This window comes from Electrophorus electricus, chromosome 11 (assembly GCF_013358815.1).
Source record: "Electrophorus electricus isolate fEleEle1 chromosome 11, fEleEle1.pri, whole genome shotgun sequence".
Taxonomy (NCBI): domain Eukaryota; kingdom Metazoa; phylum Chordata; class Actinopteri; order Gymnotiformes; family Gymnotidae; genus Electrophorus; species Electrophorus electricus.
Genome location: NC_049545.1, coordinates 1,162,501 through 1,182,347, shown reverse-complemented (window position 1 = coordinate 1,182,347; position 19,847 = coordinate 1,162,501). Strand labels below are relative to the sequence as shown.

The following is a 19,847-nucleotide window of genomic DNA, read 5'->3' as shown; positions in this document are numbered from 1 at the left end:
CTTGCACATAATTCAAATTTATATTTGCATAAACTATTTTTCACATTCAGATTTGAGCTCAACCTATGCACAAATATGAGCGAATATTCTACAAATGACTCGATTATTTAAGGAAGGTTTAAAGCCAAATTCTTTGTGGTTTACTCTGTGTCCGCTCACGTCTGCTATGTGCTAGCAGCCATTCGTCAGAGTGCTTGAAGGCTATTTGTCTGTCCACACAAGCCCATTGTGGAGAGTGTGGCTTTGTGGGAATACACACGTGTGAATAGCTCTGTCATTACCAGGACAGATGTAGAGACATGTGGTAGTGCGCGCACGCACGCACGCACGCACACTAAACAATGCATTACAGTAAAGCTGCAGTTGTAATGAACTATGACTCAGGATGAAAGGTCTAGCCAGGTTCTTGTGCCACACAGACCTTCACTGGGTCTCTCAAGGTTACCTTCATCTGAAAACCAAAACAAAATTTCAGCATGCAGCCAAGGACTGGTTCTATACATTTACAGCATCTAGCTGACGCTTTTATCCAAAGCCACTTACAATGAACACAGCTTGAGTAATTGAGGGTTAAGGGTCTCGTTCAGGGGCCCAATAGCGGTAAGCTGGCAGTGGTGGGACTTGAACTGGTGACCTTCTGATTACCAGTGGAGTACCTTAGCCACTGAGCCCTGGCTGCAGTGCTCATCCTCAGCTGTCCCAGATCAGCGAGAACTCGAGTCCCTGCACTGTGCTGTTCCCGCCATTGCGCCTCTGAGGCTTCTGCATGCAGACCTCGCCGGTGTAATTAAATCGATAACAATGTCATCCGTTACAGCGAGGCAGTCATTTCCTCCGCCTGCTCCGATACACACGGCAGGACGACATGAGAAACGTGAGACGACACGGCCGCACATTCCTGAGGGATTCACTCCTCTGTTCCTCCCTCCTTTTAATTACATTTCTCCTTCTTCCAGGCGGTGAGTTCACTCCACTCCCAAGCATTCCGCTCTAGGTATAGGTATGAAAAGTTTAAAATGAAGGGTTTTCCACAATACCCATACCCCACTCTCCCCATTTCTCTGGGCTGAACTGCTCCCAGCAACTGGTTTTATTCTGAGTAATCACAGTGCTTGAGATTGTATCTCTGAAAGGTCCCTCACTCATTCATGCCCTCACGCCCTACAGTGGAGCCTCCGACATTACTGCTTATGCTTTGTGCTGACTGAAGCCTTTTCTAATGAGCAGGACACCAACCCTGCCAAATGCACAGAATGAGGCAAGAACTTACTGCCCCACTAAAACACACACGTCTGAGGTGAGCAGGACCTCATTAAAACCAAAAAGAAACTGGAAAAGGAGAGAATGAAATGTACAGTGCCACATACTTTAGGAATGGGAATCAATTGGAAGGATTAGTTTGTTTCTGGGATTTTTTTTCCATCTAAAAAAAAGCCCCCTATTTTCCATATCAGGGAAAATCAACATGAGTGACATGTTTTGCTTTTGTTGCCAGCTGGCGATGTGATGTGGGGTTTTGTTTGTGTGTGTGTGTGTGTGTGTGTCTGTTTTTGTGTGTGTGTGTGCATGTGTGTGTGTTTGTGTGCGTGCGTATCAGCGAGCAAAAGAAAGAGACAGCGTGCGTGTGTGTGTGCGCATGTGTGTGTGTGCGTGCGTGTGTTTTTGTGTGTGTGTGTGCCTGCGTGCATATCAGCGAGCAAAAGAAAGAGACAGCGTGCGTGTCTCCAAGCACTTACCTTGGTTGCAGGTCTTCCCCGTGAAGCCAGGGTGGCACTTGCACTTGTTGGGCGCGACGCAGTCACCGTGCTTACATCCGTGCTGACACACAGCTGCAGATAAACCCATACAGGGGAGAGAGCTGGTCAGCGGTGGTCAGAAGCAAAATGCCACCTTTAGCACATCCAGCAGGGAACACCAGGTTTCCAACTAAGCCATGATGACTTCAGATGGCTTTAACCTTTTTAAGACCTACTGCATTAAGCACTCAAACACTACAAGAAGAGGCCATGTGCAGTGTGATAGGGACTCGAGAATATTTGGATTTTAAGTGAGGTAAATACTGAAACCATTTCAATAAAAACTTTCATTTGGATCACTGGCTTCTTTTCTCAGTAATGCCTTGCTTTCCTTTGGCTGGTTTTACTGGTCCAGGGCCATACCGAGCACACTGTGCACTTCATCTTTACGAGTCATCACAGATCATGTTTGGATTGGGACACAGCCCTTTTTTCAACCTGACTCCTCAGAGCTGATGCATCGCAGCTCCGAGTGCTCAGAATACGAGCTGCAAACGTGCACGGTTCCAGCCAGCTGAGACTAATCTCCACCGAAAGCTTCATTTAGTCTGTCATAACGCTGGCCTATCAGAGGTACTAATTATGCCCCGCGTGGGCATGGAGGGGCAGGGAGGTGAGATGGTAACCGGGCCCGGTCGGGCCAGCCACATCAGTCTGCCTCCGTGCAGCCCCAACGGACCGCCCTAGTGGCAGATGGGAGGAACATCCGTCCCCAGATCTCCACAAAAACAACAGCAACGCGGAATTCCAGGAAAGGGCATGCCAGGCTATCATATGCCGTCACATGCCGTCATAGTTACGGTGCTTTTTCAACGCTAAATAATAACACAGGGACTAAGAGAAGCTTTTATTTCAGCGGACGCACCAAATAAGTGAGAGTGTTCCTTCCTCCTAACCGGGAAGAGCGGCTGACTGACCTCAGTCTGTAATTATTAGATCAGTGATTTGGGAACAGCCGGCACACAACCCAAGCTTTGTGCCTGTGCTTTAGAGATGAAAGTGACAAAGATATCGATTTTCACCCTCTGAGCCCAGCTCACGGCACGTTCAAAGGCCCCATCTCGAAATTCAGCCAGATAAGAATGACCGAGTGCAATTTCGCCTGATGAGGCTACGTAAGCTAATCACAGAGCAGCACATGCTGTGCTTTTAAACAGGGCTGCTGGACGGCGCGGGGCAGTTAGCCAAATCAAACCTCCCCTCCAGTTAAAACTTCAAAGCACGATCAGGAGCCCAAATTGGGTGGTGGAGCCACACTGGTAGTGACAATCCCAGTGATGGGCGAGGCCGGGATGTTTAGGGTTTTTCCAGGTCGCTGCCTTATCTGGCAAGCCAGTCAGCTACCAAACCCTGTGAAATCATGGGATTACTCCGAGGCACATGCTGGATTCTTGAGGGCTGGGGTTATATTTTTAAGCAATGGCTTATGAGGTGGGCTGAGTGTAAAAGGAAACTTACCCCACCCACCCCCACCCCACACGCAGACCATGCCAGGGGAAATACCCAGCACTGACCAACACTTCAGAGGCTGGCATGTCTCGTGTTGTGGGCCCTGTGTCCCAAATACGTCCCCTAAGCAGCAATTCGGCCCAAACTTCAGCAGGTTAACGTGACTGAGGTACTAGAACCCAAACGCTGGTTGGATCACTGGGGAAAAATGGACAACGGACACTTGGTAGTACATCATAGTTCTGTCAGAATTCCTTCTCACTGGTGTGGTGAAATTTAAATGTGAAACAATGTCATAATAAAGGGAAGATATTGGTGACACCAGTGAATTTCCTGAGTAAAATGGAAACTCAAATATCACTTTAACACAAAAACAGGAGCTCGGGTCCACAGAAAACCCAACACCAAAGCTGGCACTGCTTAAAGCAATAGTTGACAATTAATCCACTTCTATGCAGGATCCCATTCAAATATGTTTTGAGTAGCATCTGTTTAAAAAAAAAAAAAGAAAAAAAAAAGGAGAGAAATCAAGTGACACTTTTGTAAACATCCGACAGCGCGCGCGATGAGCAGGTAATGATGGACGACGCCAGTCTGGAGGGAAGGTCTCGGAAAGGCTCAAAGACACCGGCAGGACAGCAGACATGTTGGAGAGTCCTGCTCCTCCGGCCCAGGCGGGGCAAACCGAGGCAGGAGAGAACCGTTCACAGGCCATCAGCAACAGCAGCTAGCAGGAGTGACCGTGAGGCACCTATAAGTGACCGGGACCTGAGGAATCAGAGGACGTGTCCACGGGACGACACAAGCCAAGAAAAGGACAGAGGGAGACGGAGGGTGCTAACCTTGCGCCTGGCACCTTATCCCGAAGACCCTGCGGCTTAACACGTAGAGGGCTGGAAAAAAAAAACGGCCAACACAGAAGACGGGAAAAGACAAGACAAGCTTCATCTGCACGAGGTGAAAACATTGCAGAGGAGCCATGCTGTGAGACAAGCACTCTTTATGCCATACACTCACTCACACTCACACACACGTAGTCTCTCGGATTTCATTTGGTGCCAGAGCAAACAATGCAATAGTGAGGGAATACACGGGGCTTTGTTGTTGTAGTTTTGTTGTTTATTTCTCTCTGGGGAATTCCTGAGTTAATTTTGAAGTTGCAGACCCGAGCGGAAAAAGCCGAAGATTGTGTTTCTAGGTTTGCTGTGCGGTCTGAACCCACTTCATTAGACTCAGAAAGGGCACAAGGACGTGTTTGACCTCGCCACTGCGTTTTTATAGAAACCATGCCAAATGCTCGGCAGGTACATTTTTTCTGTAAATACTGATGAACTATTTAATAAACTAAAAAAACAACTTTTAAAAAGTATAGGCACTCAACACAGACAGCCTTTCTCTAGCCCACATCAGCTGCCGTCGTCTGGTTTTTGAGGGTTTTGGTTGTTTTTTTGTAACATACCAATGCATCTATGAAAACTCAATTGTAAGTGTCTATGCCACTCCATCTTAGACACACAATACAGAGGAAACCACTTCCTTACTGAGTTAAAAGAGAGGGCACTGGCTACCGTACAGAATGGTGCTACCTTTTACCACTTGGTGTTTTGTGCCTAAATGGATTTTAATGTCATTAGAAAATTGAGATTTACACACTGGGCTTCCAACTTAAATGAACAGTTCTGATATTTCTAAACTTTTTGGATTTTTTTGGAACCAAACTTTGACAGCGAACTTTCATCCTTCTTTTCTTATCAGTCAAGAATGTCCAAGGTCCTGTCGAACTGAACCAGCAGTAAACATATGGTGGAAAGAGATGCAGGTAGCTAGATTTCCCGATACAGTCATCTAACCTATCAGGCATAAATGCTCAAACTGGTCTTATAATCCTACCGCCTACTGAGAGCCCATATCCAATATCCCCCAAGATGTGAACCAGTGGACTACAGCATGTTACTCCAAGCACTGCTCCCTACCCCCTCCCACCACAGTTTTACTGTCCAGATTCATCTGTGCGTTTGGTATAAATCATTGCAGCATTTCAACGGTGCATTCATGCTGCTATATTTAATACCACCAGCTCCAGTTATATCTGTCAGCTTGTGATTGCCTATTGGTTCATGTTACCAATTAAAACTGCAGATCTAATCCAGTTTCTTTGTACTCTAATCAGGAACTAAGTAGGCAGAAAGAGGCTCTTTGACAGATCCAAATCCTCATGGTTTTCGGAATCTGCCAGTGGGATCAAAGCAGTAGACCATGTTAGAGAGAGTTAATGTGAACTTAATCTTCCCAGTGTAAATCCACTCAGACAGAGAGAGAGAGAGAGAGAGAGAGAGAGAGAGAGAGAGAGAGAGAGAGAGAGACAGACAGAGAGAGAGAGACAGAGACAGAGAATGTATTTGAGATATATCTTGCTTAAAGGCTTTATCCCAAGTCTGTGTCTTCAATATCAGTGACAACCTTTCTCTACTCTCTCAAACTTCATACACTGCTTCTGACTAGAATACATTTTTAATTTACATTTTCCGCACTTTGAACAGAAAAGGGTTTCCTTCCTGCTCCCCTTCAGATCCTGAGAACTCGGCGGTGACTGAAACTTCTCCTGAGTCTTCAGAACCCAGACTAGAGTAACAGCAGCACTTTCTGGAGCAGGAATTGAAAGGGTAATGGTGGAGTGTTGTGCTCACCTCTTGACATTAAACCTCCGTCCCTGAACACCAGTGAGCTCTGCTGGTGTCTCCGCCCTGGCCCGGCGTTTCGCTCAGTAGCTTTGGGTTTTGCCCTAATAAACAGAACCCATTCAGCGCTGTAAGCAGAGCAGGTCATTTAGATGGCTCGCTGTTGTACGCGTTCACCTCCAGGACCCACACCTCCGGCCAGAACCCGCCCCTCCCTGCTGTTCCGTTAGGTCCAACCTTTAGGATCTGATTTAGGGGGTACAGAAACGCTACAACCTGCAACGCTGGGAGCCGCCTGTATCCTTCCAGCACGCCCCGTTTTCAATTATCAGCAGCTGAACTGAAGAGCCTCTGATTGGATTTGCGCTGGCTGTGAGCAGGTCACGCTGGCCTTGGGTTTCCTCGGTCACGCACCCCACCCCACCCCACCAGGCAAGGACGCGCTGTGATCTGTTCCATTTTTCTAGGACTCCCCATCAGCTGTTTACAGGCAGGAGAGGCAGACCGGCTCACGTTCACATCCCATTTGGTTGAGACGGGGAGATTTTCCTTCGAGCAGGGGACCCCCCGACTGAGGGAGCACTAGAAGAAATGCGTGAGACATACGTGCGTCCACCCACCATTTATCTCCCAAACAGAAAACGACATATACAACTGCCACACGTAGACAGTGCTGAGGCAGACGAGCAGCACACCATGGGGTTAGAAAAGCGCACTAGCTGTTAGTTCCTGCACCGCTGGCTGACTGCGGATACAAACCACTTCCTCGTCCAATCAGGGTGAGCGTGAACCCATCAAACATCGCCGCCCCCCCCCACCAAAGCAACAGTTGGACCATCACGTGCACAAGCCATGCAGAGATCCTGCGCGTCTGTCAAGCTGCGGGACACGTCACCGGGCTAATAATACCCTCGCACGTCCCTGCCGTGCAATTACACTGCGTGCAGGGCTATTCCCATCCCCAGATGAGCCTAAATATTTGGGCAGAGATGTGCCTTATCTCGAAATGCCTTTTCTGTGCCCGCACGCACCACATGGCGGCAGCTAAATGAAGCATGCTAATGATTTTAGTGCAAGTGGTTGAGTCCTGTCCTCTGAATGTTCTATAAATTTGCCAAAATGAGTTCATCTGTGCAGGGAGAATTCTAGCAGAAGAGAAATATGGAGGGTGTTGGGTTTTTTTGTTCCTTTGGAGAGGGCTCGTCACAGTGAGTGCACCGTGAGAGGGACTCGCGAGTAGTGCAGCTCTTTGGACGTCTCCCGTGATTGTACGTTCATTCAGATGGCGCGTACCGAGCTCACTCCAATCAGCAGTACACCATCAGTTCACCAGTTACTGTCTCCCGAATATTTTGTAATCAGAGCGTGTTCTATAGGGGATTTGACACACACCCCCTCACATTTTCCTATATCACTACTCCCAAGAGGAGGATTTGATGGTCTTTGTCACAGTATTGCTTAAAAGAAGCATAATTGCTTAATCTCGGAAGTAGTTGTATTCTGTGTGTGAGTGTTAAATCTACAGTGAGTCATGAGCTCTGCCATAATAATATGTACTTAATTCATAACTAACCAAACTGACAAATCAGGGATTAGACAGCCATGTTGTCTGGGTGCTGTTTAGTAAGATACATGTATGAGCTCTAGACACTAACTGGACAGTAACGAGTTAGTGTGCGTGGTGGAGAACAGGCGCGTCTCCCAGGTGTGGAAGCCCCACCAAGCTGGCCCCAGAGCCCAGGTCACCCACCACGGCCGACGGTTACTCACGCTGGCAGTGCCCCCAGGAGCGCCGCATCCATCCCCAGCAGCAGTCTATGCGGGTACCATAACGGCACAGCCCATTGGATGAGGCCATCTGCCTGGGCCACCTATCAGGAGACAGCACAGACATTTCTTAGCCAATCACTACAGAGCACGCTGTTTCATTTGCCTCTTCTTGGCAAGAGACACACTTACCAATGCACTACAATTTACACAACACAGGACTTGTATATTTTTAAAAATGTATCATTATTTTAACCAGCAACGTTTCTGTTTCCAGGGGCGTCCACGTTAAAGGGAAATGTCTCGAGCACATTCTGTCCAGGACTCAGGCAAGAGGTTAAACTGAATGAAACAGTATTATCGTTTCCACTTCAAAGCAACAGTGGGCGTGTGCCCTGCCAGGGAGCATGTCTACGGGGAGTGGCTAACACCTCTGGCTATGTCTTGCATGCCAGGGGGTGTGGCTACAGAGCGGCCGACGCCTCCAGCTCTGTCTGGCTGATGCCTGCTTATCCGTACATCAGTGAGCCAGTGACATCTTACCTGCATTCACACTGCTTCCATTGTACGCACAGAGAAAGGGACTTCAGATAATGGCAAGATGAATGATCACCGTACCGAGGGCTCACGTTCCTGCAAAGTTACCGGCGGTACAGCGGAGAGACGGCTGGTGTTTGCAGTCTGCTGGGGACGCAACAGTGACTACTGGTGATGTGGGAAATGATAAACCTGCTTTTACAATGAAACACAGGATGGAATGGGGAGGTTTTTATAGATGCTGTATGTGCAGGTAATGTCTCAGAGAAATGGGGAGAGAATGTCTCAAGGCTCAGAGGAACTGAGTGTTTCTTGGCAGCCTTGGGCGAAAAATGTGTAAGAGGGAGGGAGGAGATCGAACCATGTAAGGTCTCAAAATAAGCAACAGGGGTCAGCGTTTGGTCTTTCCATGGAAGAGACAGGGAAGAGTGCTTTGGCAAAGCACAAGACTAAAAATACACTTTAACACAATACATCTGCCTCCATTACCATAATGAGAAGAGAGGTGGAGAAAAGAGGAGTGAGAGAGAAGGGGAGGGGGGAGAGAGAGAGAATTAGAGCACGAGAGAAGGAGTGAGAGAAAGAGAAAGGGAATTAGAGCATGAGAGAGAGAGATATGAGCATAGCATTGTTAATTCCAGCCACACTCAATCCTCCTCGCTGTCTCCACTGCCAGGCGGTGGAAATGCTAATAGCGTTGTCCTAGCTGCCAATCACTGGGGCAGAAGGCTTGATGAAGAGTGCTAAGCAGGAATGGCAGGCCTGGGGAAAAATGTTAGTCTGGCAGAGAGACGGGGACAGAGTTCCTCACAAAGACTCCACAGACACACAGCGCATGCCAAGCGCCCGCGTCCGCCTTCGGAATGCCGCGGCCATCGCTCTCGTTCTCCCGTCCGCAGGTGCGCAAACATCCAGCCGGATGGGTACATTTTTGTTGTCACTTTATCTGTTTGCTACCTGCACCCAGAGGCAAAGATAAGCAAGCTCCATTGCCCCATAAAAACATCGACGCAAAACCTGAAATGCTCAAAGACTGCGACGTCATACCAGAGTGACGTTTCCAATTTTCTCAGTGAGTTTTGTTTATATATTGAAGACACAGATCGGCACCAGCAAAGCAGCAGCAGAGAGAGAAACAGCAGATTGCTTTATTACTGCATTAATAATTCAATCTCCTCTTGGCCCATCTCCAGGTAGTCATTTTAACCTCACTCATAAAACCAATGAGGGCTTTGCAGTGGTTCGGCAGTGGGCCCGGCGGCTGATTGGCTGAGAGATGCCAATTTGCATAGCCTGCAGTGCTTAAAGGACAGAAAGGCACACACACAGATGGACAAAGGGCGGGAAAATAAGTAGACAAAGAGAATAAAAGATAGATAGATAGATAGATAGATAGATAGATAGATAGATAGATAGATAGATAGATAGATAGATAGATAGATAGATAGATAGATAGATAGATAGATAGATAGAGAGAGAGAGAGATGGAGAGATAGAGAGGGGGGGGGGGGCAGACAGACAGGTCCTCTGGAATAAGCACTGCACATGTGCCATGGTGGCTCTGAGACATGAGCTCATCTCAGGGACTTTACCAACATGTCAACTGCAGTTCATGAACTCTGGGCCACGTCCAAGGCGGAGCCGAGCTGAGACAGAGAGTGCAAGTGGCTGGCAGGTGGGGGTATGGCACCAGACTCCGCACTTAGCTGGGGTAACGACGTTGTCATCGCTCAGCTGTGTCACCTGGTCCAGGGCCTCGTCTTAGTTACACACACACCCGGTGGCCCACTCCGCCTGCGTTCAGAACACGACCCCATCCTGGGGGTGGAATCTCTCCCTAGTGAAATGTAGGAGCCCAGTTCCACTTTACTGGTGTATGTTCAGTGTTCATGCACAGTTGAGGGAGAAAAAATATTCGCGTAAAATTCACGCATTTCATGTTTCTAGTTGCCACCAAAGGCATCACGCCACGACTGTGGTTTCATAGCAAACTCGTATCGCGTGTTGCTCCATCACGTAATATGTATATGGTCATCTCATGAATAGTTGCCGTGGCAGAAAGTACCAGAGTGGAATTATTTCTCCCAACATTTCTGTGACATCTCCTCTGTCAGGCCCACAATTAGATGCCGCACATCAAAACCCACCTGACAACCACATCACAGTGTTCACCATCTTTGAGCGCATGGAAATACCAGAACACCTGGGAATTCGTCTCCAGGTTTCTGTCCAGCAGGCTATGAAAGACTAATCAGACCTAATGAAAACATAACAAGGCACAGGATTGCACTTTAGCACAAGCGGTCGGTCAGTCAGTCTCTCAGCGGCTGAGTGGAGTTGTGTGTTGAACTGAATTAAACACATTCAACACCAGCAACAGAAGCAGCTCACAGCATTCCAGGGGAGAGAATGTTCACGAAATCTGGCACTGGCCTTCATCCAAAGCAACATTCAGTACTGCCAGCTCTGTACATATTTATCAGCATGCGTGTTCTCTGGGAACCAAACCCACAACCTTAGTGGTGTAGAGTTGAGCCACAGGACACTGTGACAGCGGTGTCATCTCACAGGAGCCATGACGGGTTGAACGACCCTCACACAAAGTGCAGGAGCGAAATGGGTCAACCTGGATAAAACATTTAACACTGGAAAGTCCTTAAGACTGGGGCACGAAACCATTTCCCAATGGCAGCACAGGAACTAAACCTTCAGTGCAACTCTCACCTTGAACTAAACATCCAAACACTAAGCTGTCTGTCGCAGCTTTGAGTGAGCTGCAGTAATGAGTCTCTCCATCGACTAAAGCTGCCATCATGGTACAAAGCGCTCGTCTGCAGGTTAGAAGGACGGCTCGGTCCATTAGCCTGGTCCTCTAAATGGCCCTGCAGAAGGCCTGGGAATGACAAATGGCTCTCTTGTGGCGTGCCGTTGCAGGATATCCTGTCTATGAATTTAGATTGAGGCAGCGAAGCAAGTTTATAAGCAGTGAAAATTAGCAAATAATGACCCGTGTGACAAGCTCCCGAGAACACAGCGGGCATTAATAACGTACGCTGGCGGGTAAACGTACACGCTGATTATGAAATGTAAGCGCGCGCCAGAGTGATAAGCGCTCGTGTACGCCACTTACGAGGCACGCTGGACCGGACATGGACGCAGAACTCGGAGATGACATGCTTTAATAGTCTCCCATCGTCTGTCGGTCTTAGAGTTGCCCGAAGAGAGAAAGGAAATGTTGATATCGCCAGACGGTCAAGTGCAAACGCTGGCGCGCTCGTGCAGATGCGAATAAAAAGGCGGTCACTAGTGAAAACTAACAGTGAGTGAGCGTGATATCTGCAAAACAGCGCGAGCGAGGTCTCGCGCGGCAAGTCCTACACGGAGAAAAGGATCTGCACACGTGGAAAAATTAAGGCAGACGAATAAGAAAAAAAATGCACCCGACGAAGAATATTTTGCCAACAACATATCAAAACAGGGTTTTTAATTTTTACAATGTTTCCATCTCGTCAGAGATCAGAATACCTCAGACACCAGGTCCACGCGCCACGGCACCGCTCGTGCGCCCTTCTCTTGGGTGGCCGCGCGCTGTAAGCGGAGAGCACTGCGCGACGTTCACAGTGAAAGTTTACCTAAGTGTATTAATAAGACAGCATGATGCAAGCGCTTGAAAGTTGCTTTAAAATAGTCCTTTGGAATAAACGCAGCCAAAACTGTGCGCAGATTGAACTGCACACAAGGATGGATTACGTGACCCTCGAGTAGCGCGCGGGCGTATCCGTTTCCAGCGAACGCGCGTGTTAATTGCAGGAGGCACGCTGATTTCAGACTCGCGCTAGGGCCGTCTGAATCGCAGGCATGTCTTTGTACAGCTCCGGCACGTTTCCTCACCGCTCCTCGCATATTTCAAGATTCGTGTTAGGACATGAAATTAAAAACCGGCAACGTGTGCAGTTTTGGTCGGAAAGAAACATTACATCGAATCACAAGCGCAGTCCGATTCCGTTTCCACATATTTCAGGATATATTCACAAAGATTACAGCTTCACGAGATTACAGTTAATTGGAGCCAGTGAAAAGAAATGAATGCACCAGTGATTACAGCAGGGATTTCAGCGCCCTGACTGAAATATTTGGCACGGCTGCTAATATGACGCACAAGTTGTTTTTGGAGCAGCCTTCCAACACGCGATGAGCCTACTAGAAACCACGAAAACACGCTTTTACTAACTGCTGCTTTTACTAACGTGATTTAAACTCGAGCTGAGCTGAAACGAATGTGCTTCACGATCTCTGCAGGATGATCGCTACTAAAAACAAAAGAAAATAACCAAATCTGGTGTTGCCAGCACCAGAAGTCTTGTATAGATATTTCCGCAAAATCGAGGAAGAGCAGTGAGTTGCAGCTGGTGTTGGAGCCAGTCTCTTCATAACGCTTACCTTCCATCAAAGTCTGCTCTCGCCACGAGCCACCAAGTCCCCAGCAAAATCAACTTTATTAACATTTCCACGCGCATTTACAGGACGGGCCGTATATCCGACTGTCCGGCGATATCGCAGCAGTTTTTCAACGCGCTGGAAAACAACTCGCGTCCAAGAGTAATTCGGCCCGTCAGAGGGGGTCCGGCGTGGAAGACACGCGACTGCTCATCGACGTTGCGCGCGAGGTGCAGGAGCGCGAGCCGTTGCTTGCCGTGCGCAGCGGTCTGCACTCTGCTGGCTTTGCGGAGACCCACACGTTCACGTGCCCTCTGAGCAAGTTCTTCGCGAACGGCGATTGGCGCATGCCGTAACTCGAGCGCCCGCCTGACTACGCGGTTTGCAGCGTGTGTGTTGGCGATTGCGGAGACGCGGTAAATCCCCAGGCTCATCGAGCCAGCAGCGCTTTTACCCAGTGGCACGTCGCACCCAGCGCTACGCTCGTCTAATGGTGCGAGATGAACATTTGTCATGGATTCCCCCCCTTTTCAGCTGAGCGTAAAGAGACGAAGAATAACATTCCTGGGGTGCACAAAACAGAAGCCTGCAGCTTTACAAACGCGAAAGTCCTCCTCTCGAAGTACACCTAGCGTGATGGGTAGCCTGGTTTATGTTACACAGGCAACTTCGCAACGCGCTAAATCGTCTTGCAACAGTCTAGTATGTGACGGGTCATCTTAGACATAGCAAAACGTTATTGCAACAGGGACACATTATAAAGCTACTTCATTGTATTGAGAGGTTTGCTTGCACACACCCACCGCTGTAGGCTCTCCGTGGAAATGACGTGTAAGGCGTTGTGTAGTAATGCTCAGCGCTGCACGTGCGTTTCTGTGCACGCAGACAAGGACGCTACCGTTTGCTCTTTGTGCTCGAGGCTCCTTATACGTTCTGTATTTCTCCGCTGACGATCTGCGTCCATTTGTGCACAAGACCAACTAGTTTTAACACAGCAGGAGTCCAGCGGGGAGGTTTTTTGCGCACGCCATGTATATGGATGGGTATCGATTCTTTCAAAGTGTTTAAAAGTACGCGTGAAAGTGGCCAAAGCACGCAGGTAAAGATCCTCTAATAAAAATAGCACGCGATGTTCTCATTCCCCATGCTCCATCTCCACTTCCAATTCACGCGGTATCCAAGATATTAGCGCTTTGATCAAACTCTGGGCAGCGTTTAACTGTAGTATCTGGAGCAGCCTCACACGGACCCCGCTCCTGAAGGGTCGAGTCCTTTAGCTACCTGCTACAGTTTGGAAAAACGGAACACTTCTTATTACTGAGGTGCGTTATTGTTGTTATTAGGATTTTATGTTCTGTTATAAGTAACAAACACTTAAACTACTTTTGTAAGTGTTGGAACAGTAAACAGTTATTTTTGCTCCACATTCAAAGTTTGGAACAAAGACTTCAACCAGTCATGCAAACCTTGTGTTGGCTTTTTCTTTTTTTTAGCAACTATATTCATAAATGTACTTTTGCTTTATACAAAAGTCTCTGCCATCTCTGTTTGAGGCCAGAACTTGAAAGCAAAAATCAAATTTTCTATCTACATGCTTAAAGAATACAAGTGTTAGAAGCAGAATATTGTGTCCGTCATTTTAATATCTGCGCATGCTAATGTGTATTCTCTGAATTACTGAACAAAGGCGCATGCTTGCATGAGGACACACACCATTTCTAAAAACAGATCTTGCTCACTGATCTTCACATGTGATGTCTGTGATATTTATCAAGTCGTTTTTATAGCCGTTGTACAGTGCATCAGACATGGGTTTGGGCTTCAGTTGGGCCACATGCCATCTGCAGAGATACTGCAAGGCCACAATCCAACGCTGAAACATTCAATAAGAATAAAAACGTACCTCCTTACCTTAAATACCAAAGACGCTTTTTCCAGCCACACTTATGAACACAAAGCCTACTTGGTATTCAGTAGACGCTCTTCAAAGCTTGAGCCAAGGTTTCAGGCGTTTGTGACAAGCTGAGGATTTGCCAGCATGCCATAAGCACTTTAACATATACGTGCTTTCAGTCCTCAAACACGGTCAGAGCGGTGCAAAAGAAGAGGTGTTTTAGCTATTAATGCACACGTTCCTACTTAAAGGACTGCCCAGGTGCGTGGGGACTGCCTGAGCTAATGATGGCCATGGGGTGAGCGAAACCCAGAAAGTTCAAAGTTCAGTGCTCAGTGGGAAGAACACATGCAACGCATTCTTATTATTCAACAAATGTCCAAAAAAAAAAAGATTCATACAACAGAACAAATGTATTCACTTGCACAATTAACAGCCTTGTTCCAGTATCAGGGAATCCAGTGGCCCATTTTGTAAAAGTGGCTTGTCAGTGTAGCCATCAAACCCAGGGTCATTAGACATGCGCACGCAGCCATGCCGAAGGTAATAACGCGCGTGCGCATGGCCTGTGTGGAAGGCGCCACTTCCATGGCAACTCCCGCCAACTCCAGGGTACGTCCTCCGCTAGTGTCAGCTGCAGGTGAGGCTACCTGAGCTTTCTTCACACAGGACTTCATGTGAGGTTGAACGCTCACTCTTCTGACCGTTGCCAGTGGGAAAACGAATGTGTCACACCAAAGTGCCTTTTCCCACCTGGGAAGCACAAGGAGATGTGGGAATCCTGAGCCGGGAGAAGCTTCCAGTGACGGCATTCCTTCAAAACATTCCTTGAGTAACTGGTATCTTTTTCTTGATACACGGGACGGTCATTCAGTGCTCTAAACACGCAAGTTAAAACATATACATCTGAAAAAACATGTACACAAGGCTAATAACAAGCTTTATGACATGAGTGTCAACTCAAAGAAGTCACATCAGCAGAGATGTAGGTGTGACTGACATCTTCCAAACAGTACTAACAAGAAACATTTAAATGCATGAAGCACTAGAGAAGCCATGTGCATCCTTCAGCCTCATGCTCTCTGCCCAACACACGTCTGCTCATAATACAAGAGACGCTGCACAGAACTGCTAAAACGGAGATAAAAAAAACGGAGTCTTTATTCTGAGAGCGTAACATTAAAAATGAAAAAAAGGACAGTTGAGTCTTCAGTGGGGTGTACATAAATCACACTCATTTTGAATATTAAGAATGAGAGACTGATTAACTGGCTCGATTTGTCAAACTGTAAAAGTCTTCTCTCAGGACAGTGTGCGCAGGCCCATCTCTGCATTCTGTATTTCTGTCATGTGTGTTTTCCAGCTGAAATGATTCCAGCTCGATGGAAGGTGCCTCCATGTGTCCAGCCATTCAGTCTTGGGCAGATTGACTTCACCAGCAGAATTCAGATGAGGTCTGCTAGCCTGGTGTGTGTGTGTGTGTGTGTGTGTGTGTGTGTGTGTGTGTGTGTGGGTAAGGCCTTGTTTGGTGTGTATGTGTGTGTGTGCGCGCGCGCACGAGAGAGGATCAGGCCAGCCACTCGGTCTTCAGCGTGACGGACTAGCCTGTCATGGGCTGAGAAAACAGGGTTAGTGTTGGGGTCGGGAATGTGTCTTCAGTAACAGTCCAGTCCTACGGAAGTGGATGAATACAATCGGAGTCCATATATCAGGAACGCTTTGCAGTCTGGAGCCAGGTCACAGCATGCTGTGGTCCAGCGGAATGCTGTGACCTTTACATCATACAGACATTCATCAAATATTCATGACGGTGGAGGTATTAGACACGCACGCTCCTGGATGCTTCCTAAATAAACCTCCTCCACCCCCATGCTGGGGAGAACACAGCACAACATGTCCAGATAGTCATTCATAATTATTTTAATCTAATATTTCTGAAGATAGAAATTTTAAAAATGCAACACTGCTTTCCCACAAGGGCAGAGCAACAGATTACAATGAATCATTTTCTATCAGTAATAACAGGAAGGACGCAGCCTCTTCTGAGATGAGCGCCTTTGTTTTGGGAAATAATGGGAAATAATGATGGAGGAAATGCCAGATGCATAACAGATTCAGACTTCATTTACTTAAAAACGTCTGAGGCAGCATTTTAATTTAGCGCAGTGGCTGTGGACTGTGTAGCGTTGAGGAAACTGAGGCTAGAGTCTAGAGTCAGTCCACATTAAAATGTAAAAGAGTTCTTGCAAATTTAAAACCAAAAACAAAACAATCGCACCACCATCTCAGTGAAAAGTCACATTCGATAACCAGTTCCATCCTGACACCTACGGCTGTCTTACAGAATCTAGTCCAGTTTTACAGGACGATGTTCCTGATGATGGATACGGTCTACGTCCTGTGTTAATGTCCTGCGGTGTCCTTTTCTGCCAGGATCCCAACTAACATGTTGTTCTTTGGCGAGCAGCTCTCCGGTTCCATGGTCATCACCCTCACCGAGTACCCATGAGCCTCTGCGGCCCAGCCACGGTCCAGGTCCACTAGGCCCATGCAGCGTTTCCCTGGCAATGGAGGAAAGGGCGAGCATGAGTCGAGTTGTAAAGCGGGGCTTCCATGAGCCTCGACCAGTCCACCACGTCTGATAGATTAGTGCTCTGCCGCCAGCGCAGTGACAGGGGGTATTGGATTACCTCGGGGCACTCCCACCATTTGCTGACTGTACCCTTCTGTCACTGAGAGGAAACATGAGGCTTGTTTTCTAGGACAGGTTCATCCGTTCCCTAAATACAAGCACTTTCAAGTTATCTGAACAATTCTAATCGCATTATATGTTTACGTGGCAATCCTTTCACTAAAAAGTCCATTTTACACGGCGTCAGTTCTAAGATAATTAGGATTACTGAGAAAACCCAACAGATGCTACAGTAAGGCTTATGCAAATACAAGAGGGGAAGGAGGGGAGAATTCCATCTCTTTTTCGAGCGACCCTAACTGCCCTGCGCGCAAGTCGCACGGTAATGCCCAGCTGTGCTAATTCACCAGCAGAGGCGACGTGAATGCACGTCATCAACACGAACTTACAGGATGAGAGGAACCTCCCAGCCTCAAACATAAGAGGGACAGGGAGCCCAAACGAAGGGGGACGTCCTCTGTGAAGGGACACTTTGGGGCGGGGGGGGGGGGGGGGGGGGGGGGGGGGGGGGGGGGGTTATATGCCTGCAGTTGGATGGAGATCAGAGGAGATGGGGGGTGGAGACATTTCAGCAGCTGCTTCGGTCTGCTCTGTCTCCGGCTGCGAGCGGCACTTTCACACTCTTGATTTAGATCGCCGTGAAACGTGGATCAGGAAAATTCTCTGAATGCTTGATAACTTGAGAGGTGAAAGAATTCCGTTTGATTCAGATGGGCAATGAAACTCACAGCGGAAGCAGATCTCCAAAGAGCAGCTGCAACTTTTACGCTGGAGCTGAGCCTTAACTTAACGAACTGTGCAACGAAATGATGATGTCATCACAGCAGTTTGACAGGTCCAGGCAGATTCACCCGCAACTGGACTATAATCAGCCATCACTGTGACCTCTGACCCCAGTGAAACAAGGAAACTCACCAATCGAGCGGCGCTCGGCAGGCAGCTGGACAGCAGTCTGGTCAGCAAACCTACAGAGGATCATGTGCTCCTGAACACACAAACACATACACACACAACCTTCATCTCTAATATTCTAACCCTTTAATTCCTGATGATAAGCGTAACATGAAATGAAGAGTTAAGTGTGAAAAAGTCTCGCACACTGGAGCCCAAACATTCTTCCCGTGCAAGTGCTACTACAGGGAAAAGTCAGTAATAAGTACACTAATCTAAGGCACAGTGGTCAATATCTGAAATCTGTATTCAAAATACGCACCACACTAGGACATTGTCTAGAATAAAGGTCAAATAAGTTTGGCAAGAAACAGAGAGAGCGAAAGAGAGGGAAAGAAAGACAGGAAGAGAGAGAGAGTGAGATGGAAAGAAAGAAAAAGAAAGAAAGTCAAAACCAATGAGATGGTCTACCATCGAAGCCCAATTAATGTCTTAAACGATCCTGTCCTCTGCTCCCCGAGGTCGAGAACACACGGGAGGGACTGCCAGGTAGTTTGACTCGCAGCACATATCAATACCGCACACCATTAGCCTTCTATTACACCAATACGGCATTTGTCACGACGGTGTCAGCGGCCATAAGAGGGGATGGTTGAAGGTGGCATGCTGCATGAGCTACCACAGCACCACAGGCCAATTCGATTGTGATTTCACGTCACTGCAGCTAAGGGCTTCTGATGAGGCGTAATGAAAAAGCACTTAGTATGACGCACTAATGTGTTCAGTGGTCACAGTAAACATCACAAACATTCGCCTTAAGTTCTCGTGTGTGGAGGATTGATTTAGTCCATAAGCGCTGATGAGAATGTCATGGAAAGAGTGTAATTACTCCGCCAGGCAACAGATTTCTCTTATCGAGTTTAATCTCTGGGTCTGATGTCTTCTGAGACAGCACACAGCTCAATCCTCCTACAGATGCTACTTTGGACGTAACCAACAAACATTTAGTCTTCATTGTACAAACATCTTCTTGAAGAAAGACTTCTCTGATTATAAACATCAGTCATGCTGAACTCGATGAGCCCAGCATAAAGCATGAGAAAGGAATGAGAAATGAACGAGAAACGGGAGAAACAAAACAAGAGTCACGCCGGTTTATTTGCATGTCAACACTTAACATTTCACACCTTTAAAGGGCTTGTGATGAGATGGCGCTAATTTCATTGGTTTACGAGATTATTTACGCACCAAAAGAAACACAAGTAAGATTAAAAAAGAAATAAATAAATATATATTTTTAAAAAATTCTATAAAAGAGGACCTCAAGATGTTTAGATGTTTAGATGATGTTTAAATTATCGTTACTGATGCATACATGTTTCAAGGAGATACTTAACAGTCACGCCAGTGGGATTTTGGACATTCTACGTTGTCTTTTTTTTATATCTGTAGCCAGACGTTCAGAAACAGGGCTGGGACCAGAAACCCTGAAGGGCTGCAGAGAAAGGTCGACCCTCAGGTGCCCAGCTAGCACGGCTAACGCGGCTAAGGCGGCTAACACAACTAACGCGCCTAACACAGCTAAGGCGGCTAACACAGCTAACACAGCTAAGGCGGCTAACACAGCTAACACAGCTAAGGTGGCTAACACAGCTAAGGCGGCTAACACAGCTAAGGCGGCTAACACAGCTAACACAGCTAAGGTG

The 19,847-nt window shown here is 47.5% G+C and overlaps 2 protein-coding genes across 7 annotated transcripts in view; both read right to left on the bottom strand.

Annotated features, from left to right (window-relative positions):
* Window positions 1-13,077, bottom strand: part of npnta (nephronectin a) — a 31,439-nt gene extending 18,362 nt beyond the window's left edge. Inside the window, exons 1-4 of one of the 5 annotated variants that reach the window (XM_035531519.1) lie at window positions 12,668-13,077; window positions 7,694-7,794; window positions 4,088-4,138; window positions 1,737-1,829 (exon numbers count right to left, since the gene is read on the bottom strand). In XM_035531519.1, coding sequence (XP_035387412.1) covers window positions 1,737-1,829; window positions 4,088-4,138; window positions 7,694-7,794; window positions 12,668-12,744 — 322 coding nt within the window. In that variant the 5' untranslated portion in view covers window positions 12,745-13,077. The remainder of the gene's footprint in view (window positions 1-1,736; window positions 1,830-4,087; window positions 4,139-7,693; window positions 7,795-12,667) is intronic. The other 4 variants (XM_027031743.2, XM_035531521.1, XM_035531520.1 and 1 more) reach the window with 4 other exon arrangements.
* A 3,385-nt stretch (window positions 13,078-16,462) lies between these two features.
* The window catches only part of gstcd (glutathione S-transferase, C-terminal domain containing), a 42,217-nt gene continuing 38,832 nt past the window's right edge, over window positions 16,463-19,847 (bottom strand). For both annotated transcript variants that reach the window (XM_027031744.2, XM_027031745.2), the window contains 2 exons: window positions 18,166-18,235; window positions 16,463-17,119 (listed from right to left, as the gene is read on the bottom strand). In XM_027031744.2, coding sequence (XP_026887545.2) covers window positions 16,962-17,119; window positions 18,166-18,235 — 228 coding nt within the window. In that variant the 3' untranslated portion in view covers window positions 16,463-16,961. The remainder of the gene's footprint in view (window positions 17,120-18,165; window positions 18,236-19,847) is intronic.